The 24,957-nt window shown below is 43.0% G+C and overlaps 2 protein-coding genes and 1 long non-coding RNA gene across 11 annotated transcripts in view; 2 read left to right on the top strand and 1 right to left on the bottom strand.

The window, feature by feature from the left end:
* The first annotated feature begins 184 nt into the window (after positions 1-184).
* Positions 185-11,813, top strand: LOC147309845 (uncharacterized). The gene is made up of 5 exons (XR_015125633.1): positions 185-298; positions 6,247-6,476; positions 10,638-10,964; positions 11,331-11,603; positions 11,689-11,813. It is a non-coding gene; the product is annotated as an uncharacterized LOC147309845 (long non-coding RNA).
* Positions 1,607-15,493, bottom strand: stil (STIL centriolar assembly protein). Of its 4 annotated transcripts, none has more exons than XM_086268654.1 (17): positions 14,853-15,231; positions 13,072-13,147; positions 12,137-12,244; positions 11,677-11,792; positions 11,386-11,561; positions 10,824-11,071; positions 10,665-10,748; positions 10,253-10,339; positions 10,040-10,181; positions 9,857-9,960; positions 9,653-9,761; positions 8,304-9,029; positions 7,979-8,081; positions 7,674-7,893; positions 7,332-7,404; positions 6,210-6,487; positions 1,607-2,825 (listed from the first exon to the last, which is right to left on the bottom strand). In XM_086268654.1, exons 1-17 carry the CDS (start codon positions 14,854-14,856, stop codon positions 2,249-2,251), a joined length of 3,231 nt encoding a protein of 1,076 aa, XP_086124780.1. In that variant the 5' UTR covers positions 14,857-15,231; the 3' UTR covers positions 1,607-2,248. The 4 variants fall into 4 exon arrangements, with proteins under 4 accessions (XP_086124780.1, XP_086124781.1, XP_086124778.1 ...); XM_086268655.1 differs by lacking the exon at positions 14,853-15,231 and adding an exon at positions 15,312-15,493 and having other exon boundaries at positions 1,609-2,825; positions 7,332-7,407; XM_086268652.1 differs by having other exon boundaries at positions 1,609-2,825; positions 7,332-7,407; positions 9,857-9,957; positions 14,853-15,230.
* The window catches only part of LOC147309843 (polypyrimidine tract-binding protein 1-like), a 26,973-nt gene continuing 16,989 nt past the window's right edge, over positions 14,974-24,957 (top strand). For 2 of the 6 annotated variants that reach the window (XM_086268658.1, XM_086268656.1), the window contains exons 1-2: positions 14,974-15,082; positions 18,559-18,592. In XM_086268658.1, coding sequence (XP_086124784.1) covers positions 15,075-15,082; positions 18,559-18,592 — 42 coding nt within the window. In that variant the 5' untranslated portion in view covers positions 14,974-15,074. The other 4 variants (XM_086268657.1, XM_086268659.1, XM_086268661.1 and 1 more) reach the window with 4 other exon arrangements.

Below are 24,957 nucleotides of genomic sequence, written 5' to 3'. Positions count from 1 at the left end.
TATTCGATTTTATGAAATATTTTAAGAAACAATTCTTGGAAAATGTTACATTTGAATTAAAACAGGTTTGACATGGTGAGTCACCTCAGTTCATCCTGTCTGATAAACGATCTTTAAACTCAACTCCACAATCTCTTTGAAACAGCCTTCTTCTCCAAATACTTTGGGACTCTTTTAGTCTTTACCTTAACAGGAAAGCTGTGAGAGAGAGAGCAGGAGGACAACACAACAAAAGGCAACACAGGGCAGATTTAAACCCGGGCCACTTCGACAGCAAATGGGCCAACTGCTCAACCTGGTGAGTTAAACCATGGCCCCAAACCCGATTACTTCTGACTGTCTGTATGTGAAAACGGATTTCAACAGCAGGTGGTTGGACAGTCGGTGTTCAAGGTCAGAGCTGTGTACTATGAAAAGGCCATGTTAGGGATGTCCTCTGAGCTTCAAGGATTACTTGTAAAAACATTGGCTCTCATTTCCTGTTGTGGGTGTCATTTACGAACAGTTCATAGGCACAAATGTCCGCATAAATTATGCATACAAACATTTCATGGAAAAATCAGTTATTAATCTGTTATATTTTCATACCTGGATTCATTTGAACTTAGCAAAGAAATCAGCAGCCTGGCTGCCTTAGAAATCTATACACAAGCCTTTAAATTTACCACCACTACTATAATAAGCAGTAATAATTATATTCATTATTGCCTTTCAGTCATTATTTACAGTTTTCCAAAGTACCATAAGCCACAAAATGCTCAGAATTAAAGTTAAAAACAATGAAGCCTACAAATGAAGCTAACTAACCGGGAGGGCATACAACAAGTTTTGGAAGGACATCCAGCACCATAAAGACAACTTTATTAAAAGGAGCTGGTGCCCCAAGATGAAGTGAAACTCAAAATACAACAATGCCACAGAGCTCTCAGGCCAGAGTAGTGTAGCCTCAGTCAATGGTTTGTTTGCTTTCAGGAATTTCAAACCAAAGAACGATGCTCCTCACTGCATGGAAAAAGACAGGGATACTCCGTGGTGACTGGAGGACACATTTTGAACATGATTAACCCACAGAAACTCTGGCAAAGAGAGAGCCTTAGGCACCAATAAGGAGAACGTTGTGGGAGAGGGAAAACCGCCTCCTGCCAAACTACATGTGTACAAAAGCAGGCTGGTAATGTACAGCAGCGCAAGCAAGGGAGCAGAGGATTTAAAGAAAAGGGGATCCTGATTCATCTGGAGAAACCAAATGGACCTGCTGCTCAGGATACCGCAGAGGTGAGACAGAAGAGGGGTTGGCTGCAAGCCGGGAGATGACAGCCAACAGAGTCACCAGGAGATGATCAGAGAGACTGCAAAGCTTCACGGGGCACCACTAAGTGACAAGATTGTAACTGAAGGCAGCAGGTTGAACTAAATGCATTACAGTAATGAGGAACTTTGTAAAAGATGAAGCTAGGAGTTAGAAAACTCCATATCAAGTAACGAACATGCTGACTACTATTTATGTGGAGTAATGCCATAGCTAATGTTTACTAGGTGATCGTTAGTTTAACAAAACAAAAACAAAAACCTTTTCTAGAACGATCACGTTTCCTTGGCTCCGGCACGGACAGAGTTCTGGTTCTGAAGCTCTGGTGGGTGTGGAAATACTCATTTCTAACAGAGTACATTTCCAGATGACGTCTGAAGTAAGCAACACCATCAGCTGCAGTTTTAATAGAATTTCCTGGGAAAACTTTATTTGTGGATTCATAAATACTAAAACAAATTGTTCATGAGACATTTTACAGAAGAGGAAAATATGACACAAACACACAAATCTGACCAACTCAATAGACTATTAGTTCATTAACACACTGAGCACACCATTCAAACTTTAATGGTTTTTAAAAAGAAACCAGGTTTCCAGTAAAAAAAAGAAAATAAAATCGTATTAGCAACAGTCCTGAGCTCCTTGAGCAAAGCAAATTCCACTTAAAGTTTAAGAGGTTTGTTTAGTCTGGTTTACACGGTGTCATAAGAGTTTGGGCAGCTATCTTAAATAGTTTACCCTCCAGCATTTTTCGGCATCCCAGAGACTTGCTAGGACTAAAGACGGCAAATTTCCAGTGACAGCCAGTGTCCATGGAAACCAGGACGTCTATCAGACCAGCTGAGAGTACCTAGGACACACCAGGCTTCAACTATCTATAAAAGCTTAGTGCATATTACAGTTCAATATGGGGTTGCTTTACTGGTGATGTGGGCATCAGAAGAGTTTGGGCAGCTGTCTCAGGCGGCTCAGGTCCAGGATGTTTCCCAGTGATCCCTCTGTCTGACGGAGGTTTGCCCTGACAAAAGATGGCTGCCTGTTGGAATGGTTCTTTTTGTCACTGGTATGTGGTTCAGTGTGGTTGGCTAATAGCTGCATTTTGGGGCGCAGATCCTGGATCAGCTGACTCTGTGGGAGGAACCTCGCATTCACAGCTTCTGTCAGGGGCTCACGATCTGATGTCTCCTGAACTCCCACCTCCTTTTGCTCCACCTCATCTTCGCCATCCTCTTCCTCGATCAACCCATACTTTCTCATGTACTTTCTGGTGGCCAGAGACATGTTACTAGGTGATGGCAGAGAATCACTGGTGGAGGAAGGAGTGAGACTAGAATGAGGAATGTGGCCTCCCAAGGACAGCCTGCTGAGCTGAGAGTCACTCAAGTAGTGCAGGGCAATGGCGTTGGCCTCCAGGCTCAGATCCACGCTGCCTCCTGGACACAGAGCGCTGGCTGTCGGCTCAGAAACACTCAGTCTAGAAAGTACTGCTGCCGGGTTGATGCTGGCCAGAGTGCTGACAGTACACAGAGAGAAAAACAGTCATGACATCGGCTATAAACTTGTTGTGCAGATGCATTACATTCCAACACTGACAGGATAAAGTGTAGCAGCATAGTTAAGATAACGCAGACCTTTCATCTACCTTAGTGAAATGCAAATTCCTCGATAACTTGTGTCTTGTCTGATTTAGGCTGTGCATTTGAGAGTTACACAGGGGAGTAGGGCTGTTCGATATAACCATACAGTGGGGCAAAAAAGTATTTAGTCAGCCACCGATTGTGCAAGTTCCCCCACCTAAAATGATGACAGAGGTCAGTAATTTGCACCAGAGGTACACTTCAACTGTGAGAGACAGAATGTGAAAAAAAAATCCATGAATCCACATGGTAGGATTTGTAAAGAATTTATTCGTAAATTAGGGTGGAAAATAAGTATTTGGTCAATAACAAAAATACAACTCAATACTTTGTAACATAACCTTTGTTGGCAATAACAGAGGTCAAACGTTTACTATAGGTCTTTACCAGGTTTGCACACACAGTAGCTGGTATTTTGGCCCATTCCTCCATGCAGATCTTCTCGAGAGCAGTGATGTTTTGGGGCTGTCACCGAGCAACACGGACTTTCAACTCCCGCCACAGATTTTCTCTGGGGTTGAGGTCTGGAGACTGGCTAGGCCACTCCAGGACTTTCAAATGCTTCTTACGGAGCCACTCCTTTGTTGCCCGGGCGGTGTGTTTTGGATCATTGTCATGTTGGAAGACCCAGCCTCGTTTCATCTTCAAAGTTCTCACTGATGGAAGGAGGTTTTGGCTCAAAATCTCACGATACATGGCCCCATTCATTCTGTCCTTAACACGGATCAGTCGTCCTGTCCCCTTGGCAGAAAAACAGCCCCATAGCATGATGTTTCCACCCCCATGCTTCACAGTAGGTATGGTGTTCTTGGGATGCAACTCAGTATTCTTCTTCCTCCAAACACGACGAGTTGAGTTTATACCAAAAAGTTCTACTTTGGTTTCATCTGACCACATGACATTCTCCCAATCCTCTGCTGTATCATCCATGTGCTCTCTGGCAAACTTCAGACGGGCCTGGACATGCACTGGCTTCAGCAGCGGAGCACGTCTGGCACTGCGGGATTTGATTCCCTGCCGTTGTAGTGTGTTACTGATGGTGACCTTTGTTACTTTGGTCCCAGCTCTCTGCAGGTCATTCACCAGGTCCCCCCGTGTGGTTCTGGGATCTTTGCTCACCGTTCTCATGATCATTTTGACCCCACGGGATGAGATCTTGCGTGGAGCCCCAGATCGAGGGAGATTATCAGTGGTCTTGTATGTCTTCCATTTTCTGATGATTGCTCCCACAGTTGATTTGTTCACACCAAGCTGCTTGCCTATTGTAGATTCACTCTTCCCAGTCTGGTGCAGGTCTACAATACTTTTCCTGGTGTCCTTCGAAAGCTCTTTGGTCTTGGCCATGGCGGAGTTTGGAGTCTGACTGTTTGAGGCTGTGGACAGGTGTCTTTTATACAGATGATGAGTTCAAACAGGTGCCATTCATACAGGTAATGAGTGGGGGACAGAAAAGCTTCTTACAGAAGACGTTACAGGTCTGTGAGAGCCAGAGATTTTCCTTGTTTGAGGTGACCAAATACTTATTTTCCACCCTGATTTACGAATAAATTCTTTACAAATCCTACCATGTGGATTCATGGATTATTTTTTTCACATTCTGTCTCTCACAGTTGAAGTGTACCTCTGGTGCAAATTACTGACCTCTGTCATCATTTTAAGTGGGGGAACTTGCACAATCGGTGGCTGACTAAATACTTTTTTGCCCCACTGTATATATCGGATGACGATATAAAAACGTCTATCGTTTCATTTTACACTATCGTTTGTTTCGTGGTGTTGCAAAATAAACTGTTTATGGCAATATTTTTTTCATTGTTTTGATGGTCACTGTAGTGGCTATATTAATTTCTTAATGTTCTCTCTTTCTCTTATATTTAATATAACCACACTACGGACGGACAAGCGCCTGTTTTTATGCATTGTCGTTAGCAACAACGACAGTAACACCATCGCGTGTCCGCTTGTTTATGTTCCACATAAACCTTTCACAATAAAGCTCAAGATCCTGTTGAGACTTTTGAAAATAAACTGAATCACATGAAAGAGCAGATTATTTAGGGATGAGAAGTAAAAAAGAGCCGCCAGGTGCTAAAAAAATAAACCTTAGACTCAAACGTTAGAACAGGCTTTTTCCCGCAGCACGCCGTGTAATAAATACTCACAAAGAAAACAGCGGCCTTTACAACTTATGTCTAAAAATGTATCGTTTCATGCATCTGTTAAAACACTCGACTACATGACGCGCAGCTGGAAACACTTCACGCAAGTCGAGCTGCCCGAGATTCTCAGAATTTACAGAAAATGTTACATTTTTGTGATTTATATCGTTATCGGGATGATAGAATTCTTATATCGGGATAAGAGATTTTGGTCATATCGCACAGCCCTACAGGGGAGTCAGGCATCTCTGATTTGTTGCCTTCAATTTCAGAGTACACAGTGTGTTCAGAGTTGTATGCAGTGATGAATGTAACACTGTAAAAAAGCCAGTCAACCTCAGTGGGAGTAGAGTTTAGGTAGCTGTTCTGCACATGGCGTTTAAGAACATAACAGTAAAAAAGTAATCATATCCCTAAAATGACACAGAGCTTTCAGAAAGATATCTACTGCAACTCAATTTATCCCCCACTGCTTTGTAATGCATTACTGTAAAATTCAATTTGACTAGAAAATCTTTAGAAGAAAAATAAAACAGCGCTTTCAAGGAATATTGTTAAATGTTCAGTTTCTAGGCCATACATCAGAACAAGATGGACCATGTGATTCAAGTGGTGAGATCACTTAAATTTCGAGAGAAGCTGAGTCTAATAATAGAATAAATGCCATGCTGTGGCAGACATTTTCAACATTTACATGGATATTTAAAAAAAACCCAAAAAAAAAACAAACAAAAAAAACCTCACCTACAATAGTCATTTACTAACATGGAAAAGAGACCTAATGTTTATTAATCCACATTTCACCATTTTACTCTTTTTTTGCAGTTGACGATGTCATATTGTTCTTTGTGATATATTTGGTTTTAATAATCAGGAGGAAAGAAGCAGCAGAGAGGCGTATAAGACTGAAACTCTGTTTGCTGGTCCCAACACTGAATAGTCACATTTTAGGGGGGGGTTTAATAAATTTAGACAGATTTCTAGAAATGAGAGCAGCTTCATCAAAGTGTGCCATCTCTCCAAACAAGATCAGGTTTTTCCTGGAAACTTCCCAATTATCTGTGAAGCAGACACATATCCGTGTGTGAGGCGTTTCAGTACCTGGCAGTTTCCACAGCTTTCCGATGGTTTTTGCCAGACTCTGTCAGAACGTCTTCGTCCACGTGGACTCCGAGCTGCTGCAGCTGCCGCAGTGTAGCACTGACCACCGGGTCTTCTACTGGACTCTGCTGCTGCTGCTTCTTGCTGGATGAAGAGGACGACATGGACTGGAAGGACTGAGAACAATCAGAAACTGCTGACAGACTCCTCGTCCTCCTGGATTCGTCCTCCACTTCCTGTTTGCTAGGTGACTCCTGAAGACGACTGGTGAGTTGAGTCTGAGACACAGAGCAAAAGTAATTATCTTTATATGACATGCACAGTTCTGTCCTTTGTACCCAGAGAACAAATGAACCCTGTGTTAATAATATTGACCAATGGAAAGGAAAAAAAAGTAGTTCAATTTGGAATTAAATGTAATGATACACAATCTTTGTGTTTTAGGTTACTTTTACTGAACAGTGATGTCCTTTGATTGATCCTTGTGGGGGTTTTTCTGTTAATGTTTGACATATTATGTTTTCATCAGGAGGAGGAAAGAAAAAAGAAAAAAATAAAAAAATCAAGGAATTCTGTACAATGAATCCAAAACGCTGCCCTACACCAATGACTGGCAACGCTTCCCCAGCAGTGGGCAGTGCAAAGTATATGCAGCCTAGAGCATTCGTACCTGTGCTGCTGTGTACCTGTGCATTAAAGCACACTTTAAATACATTATCTCTCCCTGCTGGTAATGAAACTTCTGCGTGCATGTCTATTTAACGTTTTAGGAAGGCAAAGGGTGAAAGTAGACACAGTCTCTATTACACGTTTTGCTGTGATATTGGTTTGAAAAATTTCTGCAACATGGCTTCTCTCTGACTCTGGAGGCTTAACCCTTTTCTGGATTCAACAGGTGAACACGTTTTTCTAAAGGGACCGGTACTTCTGTAACGCCATTCTACTCAGCTCAGCAGTTAAAGCGCTTTTTACCAAAAGTCTCATTCACCCAGTCACAAAGAGATTCATGCAGTGCTTTCTGGAAAGGAAGGGTCTATTCCTATCATTCTGACTGCAGAGTCAAACTGTTACCTTTTATTAGACCTGGCATCAAACAGGTTTGCAGATACTATTTTGTCTCACCATGAGGTTGTGGTAGAAGGTGTGCTGTTCCTCTGTTGGTTTGTACATGCTGAGACTTTCTCCCAGAACTGGACTGCTGATGTGGAAAAGAGCAAAGGCATTGGTGAGATAGCTCCACAACAGCGGTTAAAACTTTTCGCTAAACTTCAGTAGCACCACAGGTTTATTCAGTGTCACTGCAAATCAAACCATCAATTTACAAAAAGAAAACCATGAAAGCAGAAGTTAAGACCCATTAACTGAGTGGATTTATCTCAGTTGCACGAGGTTGTCAGTACTTCTGCAGTACAGAGAAATTTGAGCTGAAAATAATTTGTTTCTTTAAATGGCACCTGGTCTCACCTGTGCACACCAGGTGGGGAGCAGGGAGCTGAATGACCTCTGTCACTGTCAGCACTACCCGCAGGCCTGATGAGTGATGATGAAGAGTTTGAGGGGCTAGAGGAGGAAGATGAAGGTGGAGGCTTGGGTGTAGACGGGGGCCCAGTAGAGGAGGGAGGGTGCACCTGCTCTTCCTGATGTGAGGTGGACTGTGCAGGACTCCCCCAGAACAGACTAGCACCTGGAAAAAGAGTGATGGGGAAAAATGGTGATGATGTGAGCTATAAGCCTCTTCCTGGAGATTTGACTGCTCAGTAAACACTCACCCGTCTCTACGGCGATGCTGGCCACACTCATGGGTGTGTGTATGTCGCCTGGGGACTGGTTAGAGGACTGAAGCTTCTTCTGAGCCTCCAGGAGCATCTGGACCTGCCCGATTATCAGAAAATATTAACTGCAGCAAGGATGCAGCCACGTTAAACAGTACTTGTTGAAACTAGCCAGCAATACTATCCACAGAAGCCTTTAAATACAGCCACAGTTCCAGTTTCAGGCCTCTTCCTGGTTCCCTGTGTGCCAATGATAAGTCCTTGTTCTTATTCATGACATATATATTCTGGTTGTGTTGTGTGGAAAGAGTACAACTGTTACCTGAGCCTGCAGCAGGCGCAGCTGGTGCTCCTGATGGAGGAGGAGCTGGTAGGTGTCTGGCGGTACAACTCTACCCGCCTGATAACAGCATTGATTCATACAGGAGGGTTGGGAAAGCCAGGGCGAGGGCACAGGGTCTGCTGCTGCATAGGAGTGTGGGGAGGAGGCTGGGGGTCTGCACGGGAAAGAAGGAGTAGGAGGGCAGACAAGTGTGCAGGGAGGAGAGTGGTGGTGGGTGGAGAGGGGAGTAGAGACATCAGGGTTGAGGGGAGCTGGGTGGCTGGAGGAGTGTGGAGGTGAAACATGTTGATGAGATGGAGAGGGGGCAGGGCAAGTGAATGATGGAGGAACAGACCGAGTGGTGGGGGCAGGAGGTACAGAAAGAGATGGATGGTTGCTAGGAGGAGGAGGAGGAGCATGGATGAGACTAGAAGGAGAAGGATCATTATGATGGGACACAGGTGAAGCAGCAGGAAGGAGACCTGGGGAGGCGATAATGGCGGTACAGTTGTAGGGATGGTTAGAGCAGCAGTTGCAGGGCTGCTGTGGGTTGGAGTTGGGGTTGGGGGTGCTTTGAAGATAAAGAGGAGTTCTAGGGGCTGAAGAGGAGTTTCCACGTGGATGAGCTGGAGGCTTGCAGGCAGAGGCAGGATTGGGCTGAGTGCAGGTGAAGCTGGAGTCAATCAGCAGAGAGAGCTCGGGAACAGATGGCTCCACCCGCCGAGCCTGAAAGGAACAACAGATTACTGCAGAGAGAGAGACACAGAGAGACAGAGAGAGAGAGAGAGAGACACACACACACACACACACACACACACACACACACACACACACACACACACACTTTTGGCTTTTAACACAACTTTATTTACACCACATTAAAAACAAAGACCACAAAAAACCCCACCTAGCACAAAGTTGCTACTACATAATCAGCAACATCAACATGCACTAACCATTTACTAACCCCAACCAGAGAGGAGGAAGAACAAGAGGAAGAATGTTGTTTTGTCAGCAAGCAGGAGTGAAGTATCATATAAAGTGTACACCCACATTTGAATCAAATGTTGTGGATTTCTATTAAAAAGGCTGGGAAAAAGGAGATGAACACGAAACACTGGATTTGCAAGTTGCGTGACGCACAAAAGTAAAATATTCCCAACATCTGAGCCTGAGACAGCCTAAGGGCTGGGAAAACTAATGTTAAATCAGCACATCCGCAGAACGGTCAGACCTCACATCTCACACACGTAACATTTTCCACATCTGAGAAAAACATCTCCACACCACCCAAACCACCCCAGAGTGTGTTAACGGAAGCGTTGACCCGAGCCCATTCTGTGACTGACCTGGTGAGCTGGAGTATGAGGGCTCGGGGACGGCCGTGGAGAAAGATCATCATCCTCAACTCCAGAGTCCTGATCAGTGACAGAAAGGGCAGCGGAGGGTGGAGGCGCTCTGAGGGCACAAACAAATCAGCACACGAGCATTAACACACTTTTTAGTCACCACTGCTAATTGTCTGACAAGTACTAACTAGTTCATTGGCCTGCCTGCTGAAGGAGATCTGAGCTTCTCTGAAGACCTCCAACTTTCTGCTGTGATCCTCTGAAGTCAGCTCCACCTGCAGAGTCTTCCCATCCACCTGCACTGCCTGCTGAGCATACACAGCACAGCTGATCATGAGTGAATGACTGGGGAGGAGGAGAAAGAGTTTAAAACAGGTGCTGTGTTACCTGGTAGAGAGTGGCTGTGTGTGAAGCCGTCAGCAGCTGGCAGTCCAGCTGTGGTCCTGAGCCTCGACAGCGGAAGAACTGAGGAGCTCTGCGAGCGCAACCGAACACAACGAGGAGGAAGAAGCCACCGTCGGACAGCACTCTGAAACACAGCACAGCCGATCAGACACGCGAACACGTCCAATCCACTCCTTTCTGCCACCGTCACCTCACCTGTCCTGGAGGGTGGAGCTGAACATGAATCTCAGACACCAGGCCCACACCTGAGGGTTGTAGATGTGTGTGACTCCACTCAGCCAGCTGTCACGAGACAGGAAGCAGAAAGAAATACCCCCACTTAAGAGAAGCAAAAACATCTGGGCTTACATCTGGACTGTTAGAATTCATCTAAAAAAAAAATCTTTCACATCATTTTTTCTCGGTACTCCTACTCGGAGTAGAACATTTCATAAAAAATACAAGTGCCTCTCATTAATAATTAGAAAATTAAAATCAGAATTTCTTAAAATGTGAACAATTTTTAAAAGAACTCATACATCAGTGCTAATCACATCCCAAAAGAACTACCAGGTGATAATTTGGACTTTTTCCCCCCCAGGCTTGTCTGATGAAAGGTGAAGCTTACAGTCCGACCAGCGGCAGGCTGGAGGCTTTCGGATCAGACTCAAGCAGCAGGAGCAACTTCCTGGTCTGGTCCATGGTCAGAAACCTGAAAAGAGAACTAAGACGTCAGCAAACGTGATCAGAGGCCAAGACGTGTGGTGATGAACTCTCGCTCTCTCACCCTCTCTGTCGGCTGCTGTCACGCCCCAGTGGTCTGCTTACGTTGGTTAGACTCCTGAACAGAGCAGTCGGGATGATGGGGACACTTCTGACCGGCTCCACTTCCACGCTGACAGACGGACTGATGATTGACCAGCTGAGGGTAAACGTTGCAGCATCACTCTGCTCACAGCAGGCCACATGCCCTTTGACCTTTAGCAGCTGAGACAGATCTAGAGTCTGTCGGCTGCTCACAAACTGCTGCAACACCTAAAACACCAACACACAGTCAACACAGTTTTGTATTATTGTTGAGTCTTTACCTTACAATATAAAGTGTCTTAAGGCAACTGTTCTTGTAATTCAGCCAAATCACAAGAACAGCTGAATTGAACACCAGCAGCTGCTGTGCTCCACCTAAAACCACATCTGTGTCAGTCTAAGCATGCATATGCCAAGATCATTGTAGTAAGAAGAGTTGATCATGTGCTGCATTCACTGGGAAATGTTTTGTCTGTGTAATCTTTAGGCAGTTTCAAGTGGCCACTAGAGGAAGCGGAAGGGCTGAAGGGTAACAAACTCACCTTGAAGCAGTGATGGAGCTCGGCCTCTGATTGGACGACAGTCTCAGTCTGAGAGGAGAATAAACAGGGAACCAGGACGTCTCCAGGCAGAGGAGCAGAGGGAACCTGACCCGAGGCTCCGGCCTGATCCCGACCCGGGTCGAAGCGATCTAGGGTGATTGTGATGCCCTCCTCATCTGAACCACAGCAACACACAGAGGACAGACAGCTGGACTAAGGTGCTCGATGCCACAGACACATTTATAAAAGAGCTGAATCAGCATTCAGGATGAGCTGAAGTTAACCTCTGACCTGAATCAACAGAAACCGTTCCCAATAAGAAACAGTGGAGGTGGGGCTTGTTACTGCGACGGGCGTGACGATGCGCCAGACGAAGAGTTTTCTCTAATAGCACCAACTGAGGCTTCCTGCAGAGACACATACCTCATCTGTTGTCACTTAAGTATGACAAGATTATAGTAGGTTAAATTTGTTATTGATTCAGTGAATAAAATATAAAGTGTAAAAGTCTGTCATGTTTTTATTGCTCTACGTGGTTTAAAAAAAGCATCTTATTTTCCTTATTTTCACTCAAATGTGAAAAGTATCCATTCTTAATAACCATCTTAATAACTTAGTATGCAGTCTTTTCCTTCAGCAGACTTTTGCACACATTAGCAGACCACAAGCAGTGAGTCTAGATCTCAGCTACAATGTGCTCTCACTACAACAGTGCACAACCAGCTCTATTGATCAGCAAGGAAGCAGTTACCTGTGTGAGCTGAGGTGAAGGCGGAGCTTCTCGCCCATGGGGCTGCTGTCCCACAGAGCTGATCTGGATTTAGGGAAACTCAGTGGTGTCCGAGGGTTCACCGAGTTCCTGTACACCACAAGAGATAAGATGGGGACACTCCAAAAACAGCTTTGTTATATTTCATAACAAAATAATTCACATTTTAATCAAGTCACAAAAACCTAATCATTAAAGAATGACTAAAATACAAGGATGACAAGAAATTGTATTTTTTGTATTCAGAGTCCAAGTGTCAAAGTATATTCTGGTCATCTTCACCGATGTTGACATAAAGTTTTTAAAGAGCTTATTCAATTCACTGTTAAATCTAGGCTAGCTATAGCTCACGGAAACTCACAGACCAGTTCAGTTTATAAAGAGATATCTAGATGGTAAATTATATAGCGCTTTTCTACTCTGAGTAGCCCTCAAAGGACTTTATACAACTTGCCTCAATCACCATTTTTCTACCTAAGTGCTTTCTATTTAACAATCATACTCCTAGAGTTGCCCAAATGGGAATGGGAGAATGGCATCCATGCTGATTGAGGCTTGGGGAAAAGAGGTCCAGAGGAAACTAGAGACTGTGGGTTTTCAGCAGTGTTTTGGCCTGGAAGGAAGATTGTTTGTTTGTCGTTACCAAGCCAAGTCAAGTCAACACGAAAGTTACAACCTTCTTCCAGCTCAGAATCTGATCACCTCCTTCGCTGCTGTCATAAAGGGGAACACGCGAGGTTCACAGCCTGTGATATAATCCATAACAGATCAAACCACTGCTGAACAGACAGCTTTCATTTCTCTTGTCGTTTTTGGGAGATGGGGGTGGGTTATTAAACTATTACCTGCTGTCAAAGGAACGGGCCCTGTAACGGAGCAGCTTAACGACGACTAGCTGTGTGCTAACATTAACTCACCGTGCTCTCGCAGTCTCCTGGAACATTTCACACGGCAGTCCCTGGAGGCTTCGCGGGTAGTTCATCGCTGTTGTCGCTGAAAGAAGAGACTGTGAGCGCTAAATTGAGCCTGCTGTTACCGACTGCTGGGGTATTTGCATTAGCCTAGCGATCGGGCCATATTAGCGCCCTTGCTACCTGCCTAAACGTAACAAAGCTGAACTCTTCGGGAAGGTCACTGAAAGATTAAAAAAGTTCCAACCGTCCTGGAACAAATTTCTTGTCTGTTACTATCTTAGTAAATCAGGCCGCAAACAATCCGCAGAAAACACAGGTCTGCTACAGTTTAATTATGGCGCTGTTTCCCGACTCGACTGGCGGGGCAACAGAATCAGCCAATAGCAAGTTCCGCTGCAGCCACTCTGGCCAATGGCGTGCCGCTTCTTCTTCTTCTAATTCTAACCCTGTCCATCCTGCTCACTCGTAATGAAGATCTGAAAGTCTTCAGCTCTTCCTCTTGTATTTGTGTCAGTGCCACCATGTCCAAACAATACATCATTGCAGGTCTCACTACCATCTTGTAAACCTTCCCTTTCTTTCTTGCTGCTATCCCTCTGTCACAGATCAACACTCGTCTCCACCCACTCCACCTGCCTGCAGTCTCTTCTTCACCTCGCTCGTGCGCTGTTTCTTTAAATGGCCAGCGCGAGGTATCCACCTTCACTACCTCTGCTCCTTCATTCACACACGTATTTTTTTCTGTCTTCCATTCCTCTGTATTAGGGCCACATAAGGAAAAAATATTATTCAACATTTCGAGGTTAAGGTCGTAACTCTATTTTGAAAAAGAAAAGAAAAGAAAGAAAGCTGAAATGTGGAGATTACAGTTCTTTACACCCGCTTTAAAATGTCTGGTGTGGATGAGTTAGTGATTTTTAAAAATGTTTTATTTCTGTCAACCTCTTTAAGTTTACCTTGACCAGCAAAAAGCATGGGCTACCAGAGAAAAGTCTGAGCCAGCCAGGTGGTCTCCGTTTAAAAACACATGATCTATGTATGAGAATCTGTTGAATTATTTGTGTGTTCAGCTGTATCATTTTCAAGCACACAAGTAGTTTCCTGGAAAGCAGCACATGGAGGAATTATTTATCAACCTGTTATATGACACCAGTTCAACAGGCTCCTGTGTGAAGCGCAGAAATAGGTTGATTAAAGTTGGATACCACCAAGTTCCTGCACTTCTGGGCTTTGTTATCATGTCTTGGGGACAGTGAAACACATTATTCCACACAATTTAAAAAGTCAAACCGGACCAAATTAAAATATATATTTCCATTACTTTGTGCTTCCTGTCTTTTATTGTTATTTTTTCTTTTAATCGTCTTGATCTTGGACTCTGGTACTTTGTAATTGATGTATTTTCAGATTTCACAGGGCAAGCACTGCTAGCCTTGCTTGCACGGAAAAGACAGGGTTACTACTATACAAAGCATCCCCCTTTTCCCCAGGTTTAAAGGTAAGAGGTTTTATTGTCGAATGAACAGAATGAACTGTGATTTACACCACACAATAAAATTCACTGTCACATACAAGCTAAATCTTCTAAATCCCCCCCCGTTTTCTGGTCAGTATACTCAAAATGTTTTTTAGTGTTTTGTCATTAATGTTGCAGATTCAAAATCAAATATAAAAGTGTTCAGGTGCCCTTTCGGACATATAATCAGTTTGTTTTGTCGGGACAACGCCCACTTTCACAGAGTAAAACGTGTATCCGTTTTTTCCCGTGAATGCGTGTATCTTACTCATAGCAAATCTTCGCTGGAATAGCGCTTCTTTGTTGTTGTATTTTGGGTCCAACCAGCCAATCAACGTACGATTTTGCCCATGAACGCCCACCAGTTTTGCGAGCCGTCCAATCAGCGAGTCCTCACGACGGACGCCATCTTGTCCGTTTAAAGCGGCGGTGCTCGGGGTCCCTGTTGGCTGCTGTTGGGACCTGTTGCTCTGTAGTTCCGTGTTGTGCAATGGACGGGTGAGTTATTCCACAGTCTCACGGTGACACTCCGCTTAAATGTCGTTTCTGCTCTTTCATGGAAACCCGGGAGCACCGGGGTTTGTCGGAGGCGCTGTAGTGTGCAGGGAGCGCTCCTGCTGTCGCGGAGTAGTCGCAGAAGTGAGTTTTGTGCTGGGAGCAGGAAGCGTGACTAGCACAGTTAGCTGTGCTGTTAGCTCACGGTGGGCCGTGCTCTGCGGGCACCTACCTCTCTTTTCCAAAGTCCCACATCACGGCCGCACTGAAGCGCGACCCGGTTACCCGCTGAGGCTCTGCTCGGGGACGTTTTGGAAGGTTGTTGGTGATGTGTATAGGATACATGAGCGGTGAGAAGTAACCAGAGCACACAGGTTAGAGGCTCACGCCCATTCTGGTTTATCTTGCCAGGCAGTCGTTCACGTGAAACAGTAACAGTTAAAATTTAAAAAACTAATAAAAGCATAAATTAATAAAGTAGCGTCACTTGTGTCGTGTGTCCCGAAATATGGAGCTGGCCCTCTAATCCTTTAAATGCGGAAACTGTACTTTAAAGTGTGTGTGTGAGCGAGAGAGGACTGCTGTGAAACTCCTAATTGTCATGTTTCATCTGGAGTGCATTTTTAAAAGCTGTAACACACTCGTAGAAGTCGCCATCAGGAGTGTGCGTGTGTTGTTTTCTGGGGGTGATTTTGTTTTGAGTGTGTGCTCAGGTTTAGATGTAAAGTAGATGGTCTTGCTTTAGTCTGCTGGATTAGGGAAAGGGCCTAAAAGTGGCTGTTTTTCACAGAGTTCAGTTGCAGCGATGGTGAATAGGAGAAAGCAGCTTTGTTGGTGGAGGGAGGGAATGTGAGGCCTGTAAGCCTGCTGCTGTTAAACTGTGTGGACTGACGGGGAAAAATAGCAGCGTTATTAGCGTTGATCACACCGGTAGCTGTGTCCACTCATAATATAATGCGTGTCATTTCAGCTTCAGTCAGGGGGCTGTGGAGCATTCACGGCCCTGATGGAATATTTGTGTTTCGTCAGGACTCATCCCTGCCCCGAGGGCTCCTCTTCCAGCTGCTCCTCATTGAGCACAGTGGTGTGGGCCTCAGCCTGGCCAGCCGGGGGGGGGTGAACAACACCAACAAGTCATGTTTGGAGTATAGCCTGCAGTCCATGTTGATAAGTCAAAGCGGCAGCAGAAAGGATGTAGATATAGTACCTGTGTGTGAGAAAGTCAAACTGCTGTTCAGTGGACTTGTGCACTGTGTGCTTATAGTAGTGCTTTTAAATTTATTTTTTTATTTTTTTTACACAAAGGAATTTCTTGAATTGGAATATAATTTATCGAGTAATTCGAAAAATTCTCCAAAAAAGTCTTTGCTTCAATTAATGCACGGCTCTGTAGCGCGCCGTTGTTACCATGGAAACAAGAACACGAGCGTTTCACCCCCATCTGCGATTAAAAACAGACCTGCAATGCAAACGCATTTAAGAGCAGCGTGTGAAAATAAAGTCTGAAAACATTAAGCCTCTAGTTTTAAACAGAAACAGACACACACAAGAGGCGGAGCCGTTACCGAGACGGGAGCTCACGATGAGTAAAAGAAAACTTATTTGTAGCATCCAAAACAGCAGCGCTGTTCCTGTAACCACCATTAAAACATTTACTGGGAAAAAGCTCGCAGGAGCCCTTCATCAAAGCACCCGATTAACAAACTCCATATGTAAAGACTGTTCGTTTTACACTGAGATAAATCTGCAGTATACCTACAGAAGTTGTATTAAAATATGCAGATGAACTATTCATTCAGTCTGATACATGTTTCAATGATACAGCCTGCTGCAGGCTGTTGTTTTACATATAGACATACAGCAGCAGACAGGGGTGAGTCTAAAGGGGGGCATGGGGTGTACTAGACCATATTTATTTCAAGGCTTTTGTAACATGTTGTAACATTTTTCAGATTAAAAGTGAAATAGTGTAAAATATTTTATTAATTCAGTTACATTAATATTTAAAAATATATAAATAAATTTTCTTCACAAGCCAATAAATGTATTTTCTTTAAAAAATGTATTTTCTTTGCAAAGACCTCCCAGAGCCCTCTAATAGTTTGTTAGCATTGCTTGACTTTCACGGCAATATCCGTGTATTCAAATGCATTGTAGTGCAATGCTGATGTCTCCACACGGATTTGGGGTAAATGTCTGTGCGTTTTATTTTGTTTTTTGTTAGGAGCAGCTGTTCTGATAACTGTGACTCTACAGACTGTGTAACAGGGGCCGTCGGGATGCCACCATGTTCCCGACAGACAGGAACTAGAATTGAAGTCAAAGCTTAGTGTTGATGGACAGAAAGACACCAGCACTCCTGTTACCAAAGGAGCTGTGTGTGTGTGTGTGTGTGTGTGTGTGTGTGTGTGTGTGTGTGTGTGTGTGTGTGTGTGTGTGTGTCTGACTGTGTTCACACCACGGGTCAGTACACTCTGTCAGTTCTCTACACATCCCGGCTTATCAAAGCCTGGTCATCTGATGATTTGCTGATAAGAGCTGATGGTTTGCTTTGGCAGTAAAAAAAAATTTCTTCATCTGTTCACTGTGAATCCATCACACTTTTTATTGATTTAGTTTTAGTTGAACTTGGTCTAGGATTTCAGTCCTATCCATAGTTGATAAAGCAGCTGTGGAGCACATTCGCATCCTGTATCTCCTGTACTGAGTGACCATATCCCATGTGACTGGCAAGACGCTTCAGCTGCTCAGTGTTCACAGCCGCCTTTACTGGTTGGTTGCTGGAGCTTTGTAATGATTTGGTCTGAATGAGAAATTATGATAGTGAATAAGCAATAAACACAAGTTTCGGGTCTTAAGTGCCTCAAGTGTTCTAATGTCCAACTGCAAAAATTGGTTTCAAAAACAGCAGAACTTCTCAAGCTTTTGGGTTGAGCGGCCACTCCTGTGACCTCTGACCTAAGGAAAAAGGTTGGTGATGGAAAAGAGGGTGCAGGGTTCAGTGAGGTGCAAGTGGCTCTGACTGGCTTCAAAAAGCTGCGTCTCAATAGGCAGCACCTCCACCGTCACCAAACTATTGTAGCAGTCAGAGCAGTTGGAGGCTGCGTGGAGCTAGTATCCATGTGCTGCTTGTGGAAAAGGTCTGCTTCAGACTCTGCTTCATTCTCTTATCACCGTTTGGATCTTGTATGAAAAACACTTGAGGTTGCCGTGAGGTTTTTATGGAAAAGGTGAGGTGCACACTGAGGCAAGCAGGTGCTGAATAGAGATGTCCCATCTGCAGGGCAAACCAACCCGCCGAGCTATCGGTCCCTTGCCGATCGCTGCTGCCTGCTCGGCCTCTCTCGGCTTCTGTCCACCTGCTCCCGCACAGTCTTCAACATCATCACCTTTCTTTTTCTTTTTTGATACCTCAGTGAGACTCATTCTGTGTTCGAGTTTTCCCTGGCTGCCTCTAACACGCTGTCTTTTCTTCACAGCAGTGTCCACCACGATATAACAGTTGGCACCAAGGTAGGCACCTCTGCTTCCTCCTCCTCTTCCTTTCTGTCTGGTTTCTTGCTTTGTTTGCTGCTGTGTCATCACTGAGTGTCTGAATAGATGGAGATGCTGCCATCTGGAACAGTGCAGAGCTTTCTCCTTTAATCGTTGTGGAGGTGGCTCCCTTGTCTGTCTTTTGAATGCCCAAAGCCCAGCAGTAATTTGACCTCAGGTACAGTCCAAAACTGGTCTGTGGATAATCAGTTTATTCAACAGCAACATGCACATGCATGCATGCACTCTTAAGCAGCATGCTACTGCTGTTGCACAAATCAGCCACTTAGCAAAGATCCTGTGGATGTTTGTTGTCATTCCTGTGGACTGTTGAAAAGTCCATCACATCAGAACTTTCACTTTGAAAGTAGTCTCCTGCAGTGAGTGCTTTTCAGGTTCTAGATGGGCTGCAGAGTGTTTTTGTAACTCCTAATCAAGTCTTCTCTGAGTCCACTCAGAGATGCTGTTGATTGCTAAAAAGCACTGACTAAACCAGCTGTGCTCAGAACACTCTCACAGCTGGGCAAAGGTCATGTGGTCCAGTTATGTCTAAGAAATGTGTTGATCTGGGAGTGTCTTGAACTTTACAAATCCCCTATTTAACCTATGTACAGTCTGATGGGAAAAATGGACAATGATGAAGTGTCATGTTGAAATGTCCGATATTTCCCTGTATTTCCTAACTGCTAAAAGATCTCGTCAGAGCCGTCCTCCAGCATTAGGGATAAGAACTAGGAATCCGTATTAAAATAGTCCAAGTACCAAATCACTAATACACAAACAGCAGACTGTTTTTCATTCTTAATTTGATGGCAGAGGTGATTCTCACAGGTGATTTTGTGTCCACGTTCTATGCTCTGCTTCTCCGACAATGAGGTCAGACACAGTGCAAGGACTCAAAAAGTCCAGAGTTAAAATCCGTAGGAGTGTGGTTCTGCGGCAGAAATGGTGCTGTGACATACTTGCTGTACTACATTTGAAGTGCAGCCGAACTCACTGACTAAAATGGTGTGAAAGTGTAAATGAGGCAACACGAATGTTGATCTGTAAATTATTGGATGTTGTTTGAAGGGAACAGCATCATCAACATAGCCTTGAAGCTCCAGTGCAAATACCAAACTAAAAGAGTGGTTTTCTTAGATGCATAATTAAAAAAAAAAAAAAGAGTAATGGTTTGAAGCTCTTCCTTCAGTCGTCCTTACCAATGTTTGCACAAATGACAGATTTTCTAGTAGCTAGCTGGCAGACGCCTATATCAAACTCGTACCTGCTGGCTTTCGTGTTAAGATGAAGAGTGTGTGAAAAGTGGCTACAACCACTATTTTGTCCTTACCAGTGTTTGGAGAGGAGTATCAATATAGCCACATGTGATTGTAAGTGGTTCTTATATAGTGCTTTTCTACTTGAGCACTCAAAGCACTTTATACAACATGCCTCAGAAAGAACTTGAGCATAGAAAAAGTGCTTGTATGGCTGACTATGTAATAATTTTCACTATTAATATTGGTGTTAATAAAAAACTCCCCATATTCTTCATAACCCAGCAGTGTCAATAAGTTGCTATAAGATGATTCACAAATTTATTTAATAAGAATTTTCCTTTAGCTTATTAAAACCTAAACCTTGTCTGGGTTTAAAAATAAGTTGGTCTGAAGTGAAGTGCCTCCTTCGGCTTTAGTGATTGGCTAGTACACTATAAGCACAAATATCGTAAACAGTGACTCCCTGGTGTTCAGCAGGTCTGTATTCAGTCATTAAACTGGAATGCTGCTTGATCTCTCTGACTTTTCCGGCATTGAAGCCGCGTGTCAGATTACAACAAGTCCTCAGGTACATGACTGCTGCTTTTCATTCTTCAGGAGCACAATGAATAATAGAACATGATATTATAGCGGCATCAGAGACATTTATTTGTAAGCAGTAGATGTGAAGTACTCATCCTTATTGTGCATAATAACAGGCAGGTTTTTATTCAGCTGCCTTGAACATGCAAACCTGGAAAATAAGTCAGTGTTGTAAGAAATGCAGATGGGGTGTGGATCTGTGACCGTGACCTGTGGGGGTTTAACATGTACTTATTAAATGGACTGGTTCTTGTATAGCGCTTTTCTATTCCTGAGCACTCAATAGCTTTATACATCTTGCTTCATTCATCGATTCATACAGGTACCACCACCTAATAGAACGCGCTAAAAATGGAGTCGACCCGTGCCGACCCGATCCGAATAGGTACTAATGGAAAAGGCCCCCTTGACAGCATCAGCACATTCCCCTTATCAACACTAATTTCTACATAAACGCATCCTTATTCTTATTCAGGCCATTCAAGGTAGTAATCAAAACTAATCATGGTGCTAATTAAACATTGCATTAATTTTCTATTTTACACATTTTTTAAGGCAGCAGCTGTCTATTATTTTATTGAGTAATCTACTGATTATTCCATCGATTAATCGGGTAAGAAATGCTTATCTTATTAATGAGCAATAATAAATATTCATTATTGAGAATGCATCAAGATGCCATATTAAAGTCAAAATTTTTAAAGAAACGATTTTCTTGAATGTAAAAATATATAAATGATGTCAAGTACAGTCAAATAAAAATAAGACATGAAATGTACACTAAGGCATAAAAATTAACCTTTACTCTGTGTTCTTGGAAGAGTTTCTGACATTAATAGGAGACAGGTTTTTGTGCTGCTGAAAACGGACTTTATGATAGTGTAGATGTTGATCAAAATTAATAATAATAATAATAATAATAATAATAATAATAATCAGTCGCTCAGTGTTTTACTAGCCAATGTACATTTTTATTGGCTTGTGAAAAAAACATTTTTCTGCATTTTTAAATATTAATGTAAATTAATTAATAAAATATTTTACACTATTTCACTTTTAATCTGAAGAATGTTTCAAAAGCCTTGAAGTAAATATGGTCTAGTACACCCCATGGCCCCCTTTAGACTCACCCCTGTTTGCTGTGGTATGGCTATATGTATAAAAGAATGGCTACTGTCAGTCGTCAGTTGATCTGCATATTTTAATACAGCTTCTGGAGGCATACTGCCGATTTGTCTCTATGTAAAACAAATAGTCCTTATTGGATTTAAATTGGAGTTTGTTGATCGGGTGCTTTGATGAAGGGCTCCTGCGAGCTTTTTCCCAGTAAAGGTTTTAATGGTGGTTACAGGAACAGCGCTGCTGTTTTTGGGTTCCAGAAACACATTTTCTTTCACTCATCTCGAGCTCCCGTCTCGGTAACTGCTCCGCCTCTTTACTCTTCTGCATGTGTGTGTTTAAAACTTTAGGCTTAATGTTTTCAGACTTTATTTTCACACGCAGCTGTTAAATACGTTTGTATTGCAGGTCTGCTTTTAATCGCAGATCGGGGTGAAACGCTTGCATTCGTGTTTCCATGGTGACAACAGAGCTACAGAGCAAAGAAATTGTGCCAAATTTTTATTTGTATTTTTTTTAATATTAGAATTACTTAATAAATCATTGCAGCATTATTATTATTATTATTATTAATAATAATAATAATAATAATAATAATAATAATAATAATAATAATAATAATAATAATAATTATTATTATTATTATTATCCTCATTTTATAAATTCAGATTCTTTGGACCACTGTTTGCACGGTCCTACCAAAATAAAGTCGCAGCTTGAGTTGAAGCCCGGCAGTTCATGTGATTCTAGTTGTTTTATTAAGGTTTCTGTTACCGAAAAAGTATTGCTCACAGTTGTGAATGTGTGTGACATCTCAGCAGCCAATACTCACATTCCTCAGGTCACTCTTTGGCAGTCACGTTCAGTGTGTTTGTCGATACAAGCTAGAATCTAAGCCAAAATCACATGAAGGTAACAAATAGCTGCGATCTAAGAGCAGGAGGAGATCTGAGAAGGAGGGATGTTCTTTGATGATTACAGCTCTCCTGTTTCTTTCTGTCTTCAGGCAAGTCATTTAAAACCATTCTGAGCTGGTATTGCATGTATTCCGTTAGAATACGTGCAGCACCTTCATACTGCTGAAATTGCAGCGAAGCAACTTAATCATGGTATTTATTGTCAATCAATCACATTTCTTTAATTTTGATCTGTGTCAAACAATTACCATGTCTCCTTTATTAGGCCATGAGGCATCAAGCTGTAATGTTTAAATGCATCTAGTCAGAGCTCTAATGGCTGCATTCATAGGGATCATTTTGTGCAGAGTTGCATGGTATGTGAAATACCACATTTTATATAAACACTCAGAGCCTGAAGGAGAAAACATGGCAGATGGGTTCAGCTTTCTTAATGAAGAAAGCTGAGAACCACTGTGGTGATACCTTCTATCTCCAAAGCCCTTTTTCCATTAGTGCCTACTTGGATCGACTGGTTTCCCATTACAATCTTGTACCACCGATTGTGCGTGGTCATTGTTATATCAGCATGTCTGAGTTTGATGTCATGATTTTGCAATGCGAATTTTACAACAAAGGTGGATGTCGAGGCGATGATGTACCTGCTGCTTGGCCTGTGACTTTTCATCAGACTGAGGAATACGGCATTGTTTTTTGTGGCCATTTCCCTGAGAAAAATGCAGGTACTATTTTAGTACCAGTTATTATGACCTAATGAAAAACCCTGAAAACCATGGCAGGTCGATCCGAGTAGGTACTAATGGAAAAGGGGCTCAGCTGGAGTGTTAGGTTTTATCAAGCCAGCCACCACAAAGCCAACACTGGCTGTGTTTGTGTTGAACTTCCGCTACGATCAGAGGGGAATACTACATTGGGATCCTTGTTTTGGAATGCTGTAATTCTGGGACGATCAAGATCTTTCCCACATGTGGGAAACTTCCTGACATTTGGCTGATATCTGATTATCTGCATTCTGGGATGTTTGAGCACTCGTCGACTGTGAAGAAGAACACCCTTTAACACGAAGCAACTTCCTTACGAGCGCCTTGGAGAGAGAGTCAACTATTTGTCCTACCTGGTTACAGGCAGGTTCTAGTGCTTCTATGACTTTGTCATCGACTCTCGGTCCACATTCCATCATGGAGAAAAATGTACTTTTCCTAATGACTCACTGTAGAGTAATGTGCTTTACCTGAATTTGAGTGATGGATGAGTGGAAGACCTATTGCTTTAACGTTGTCTTAATGTGTTGTCTTCATCCCCTTTGTCTTTGTTGTCTGCGTTGTCTTTGTCACCTTCTTTCTTCTCTTGTACTTCATCCTCCCCTTAAAGTGTTTTTGGGGTGAGTCAGCCATTGCGTTAATCACTGGCAGGCACATAACTAAGACAAAAACAACTCCCCCTCAGTCTAAATGGATTACAGTTGGGCACATAATGATCATCCAAACTCTGGTCTGTACATTAGTGATGAGCTTTCCCTGAGTTTATTCCATTTGCAGTATGGCTCCAGAGGAAGCAGAAGGTCCTCTGTAATTACATGTGGATAAACAGAGTTGTGGTTTGACTGTAACAGTCTGTCAAAACCAGATGTCTGTGTGGATGCGCACAGCTATGGCTCTTTTGTTTTGCTCCTCAGTTATGGGGCAGGCTGGCAGTTGGCATCTGTCAGACAACAGATGGAGATGGCGATAGAGGGGCTGGATGGGGTGGCACAGGAGACAGAGCAGGGCTCAGGTTTCTGCAGCTTTTTATTATTCATCTGATCACGAAGTTGACAACAAATTTGTGAACATAAAACCTCCTGCTTGGGCTCATGTATGAGGAAAGATTCTGGCAATATCAGAAACGTATTTTGGGGGGGCGGTGGTAAATCTGCTCACATATTGACACTGAGCATGAGCAGTGTCAATGTGTGTGTGAATGATAGAAAGTGCTTGTATAAATGGATGTGAATGAGGCAAGTTGTGAAAAGCGCTATATAAGAACCAGTCCATTTAATAAGTACATGTTAAATCCCCACAGGTCATGTTCCACACCCAATCTGCATTTCTTACAACACAGACAAACTTATTTTCCAGGTTTGCATGTTCGAGGCAGCTGAATAAAAACCTGCCTGTTATAAGCAGTCACAAAAATACAGTTTACAAAGCTGTAGGCAACTGAAAAGCTCAGGAGTTCGAGTGCTTCGGATGTTTTGTGATAAAGGTAACTTGTAACTGTGCCAATGTGTTAATTGTAACTACATAAACTTTGTGCAAATTAAAGGTTCTTTAAAGAATTTAAAGTGACGACTTTAGCCTGAAGTTTGGTGCACAGTAGAATATGTAGGACATGCATGGTGGTGTTTTAGTAGTTTTGACTTTTGAAAATCTACTCTCAGTAATAACATTTAATATTGAATTAAGGTCCTGATTTGGAACAACAT

This window comes from Aulonocara sp. 'chitande type north' Nkhata Bay, linkage group LG17, assembly GCF_057382095.1.
Source record: "Aulonocara sp. 'chitande type north' Nkhata Bay isolate Kocher_YH1m ecotype deep benthic linkage group LG17, A_spYH_male_GT1.1, whole genome shotgun sequence".
In the NCBI taxonomy this organism is placed as follows: domain Eukaryota; kingdom Metazoa; phylum Chordata; class Actinopteri; order Cichliformes; family Cichlidae; genus Aulonocara; species Aulonocara sp. 'chitande type north' Nkhata Bay.
The sequence above is the reverse complement of the archived record's forward strand: the minus strand, read 5'-3'. Positions and strand labels throughout refer to the sequence as shown.

What these genes read in the sequence shown, in the direction of transcription:
- stil (XM_086268651.1), bottom strand. An exon ending in GCTCAGATCTCCTTCAGCAG is followed by an intron (nt 9,762 to 9,856) that starts GCAGGCCAATGA and finishes TTGTGCCCTCAG; the next exon opens with AGCGCCTCCACCCTCCGCTG. An exon ending in CCTTCTACCACAACCTCATG is followed by an intron (nt 6,488 to 7,331) that starts GTGAGACAAAAT and finishes TCTGTGTCTCAG; the next exon opens with ACTCAACTCACCAGTCGTCT.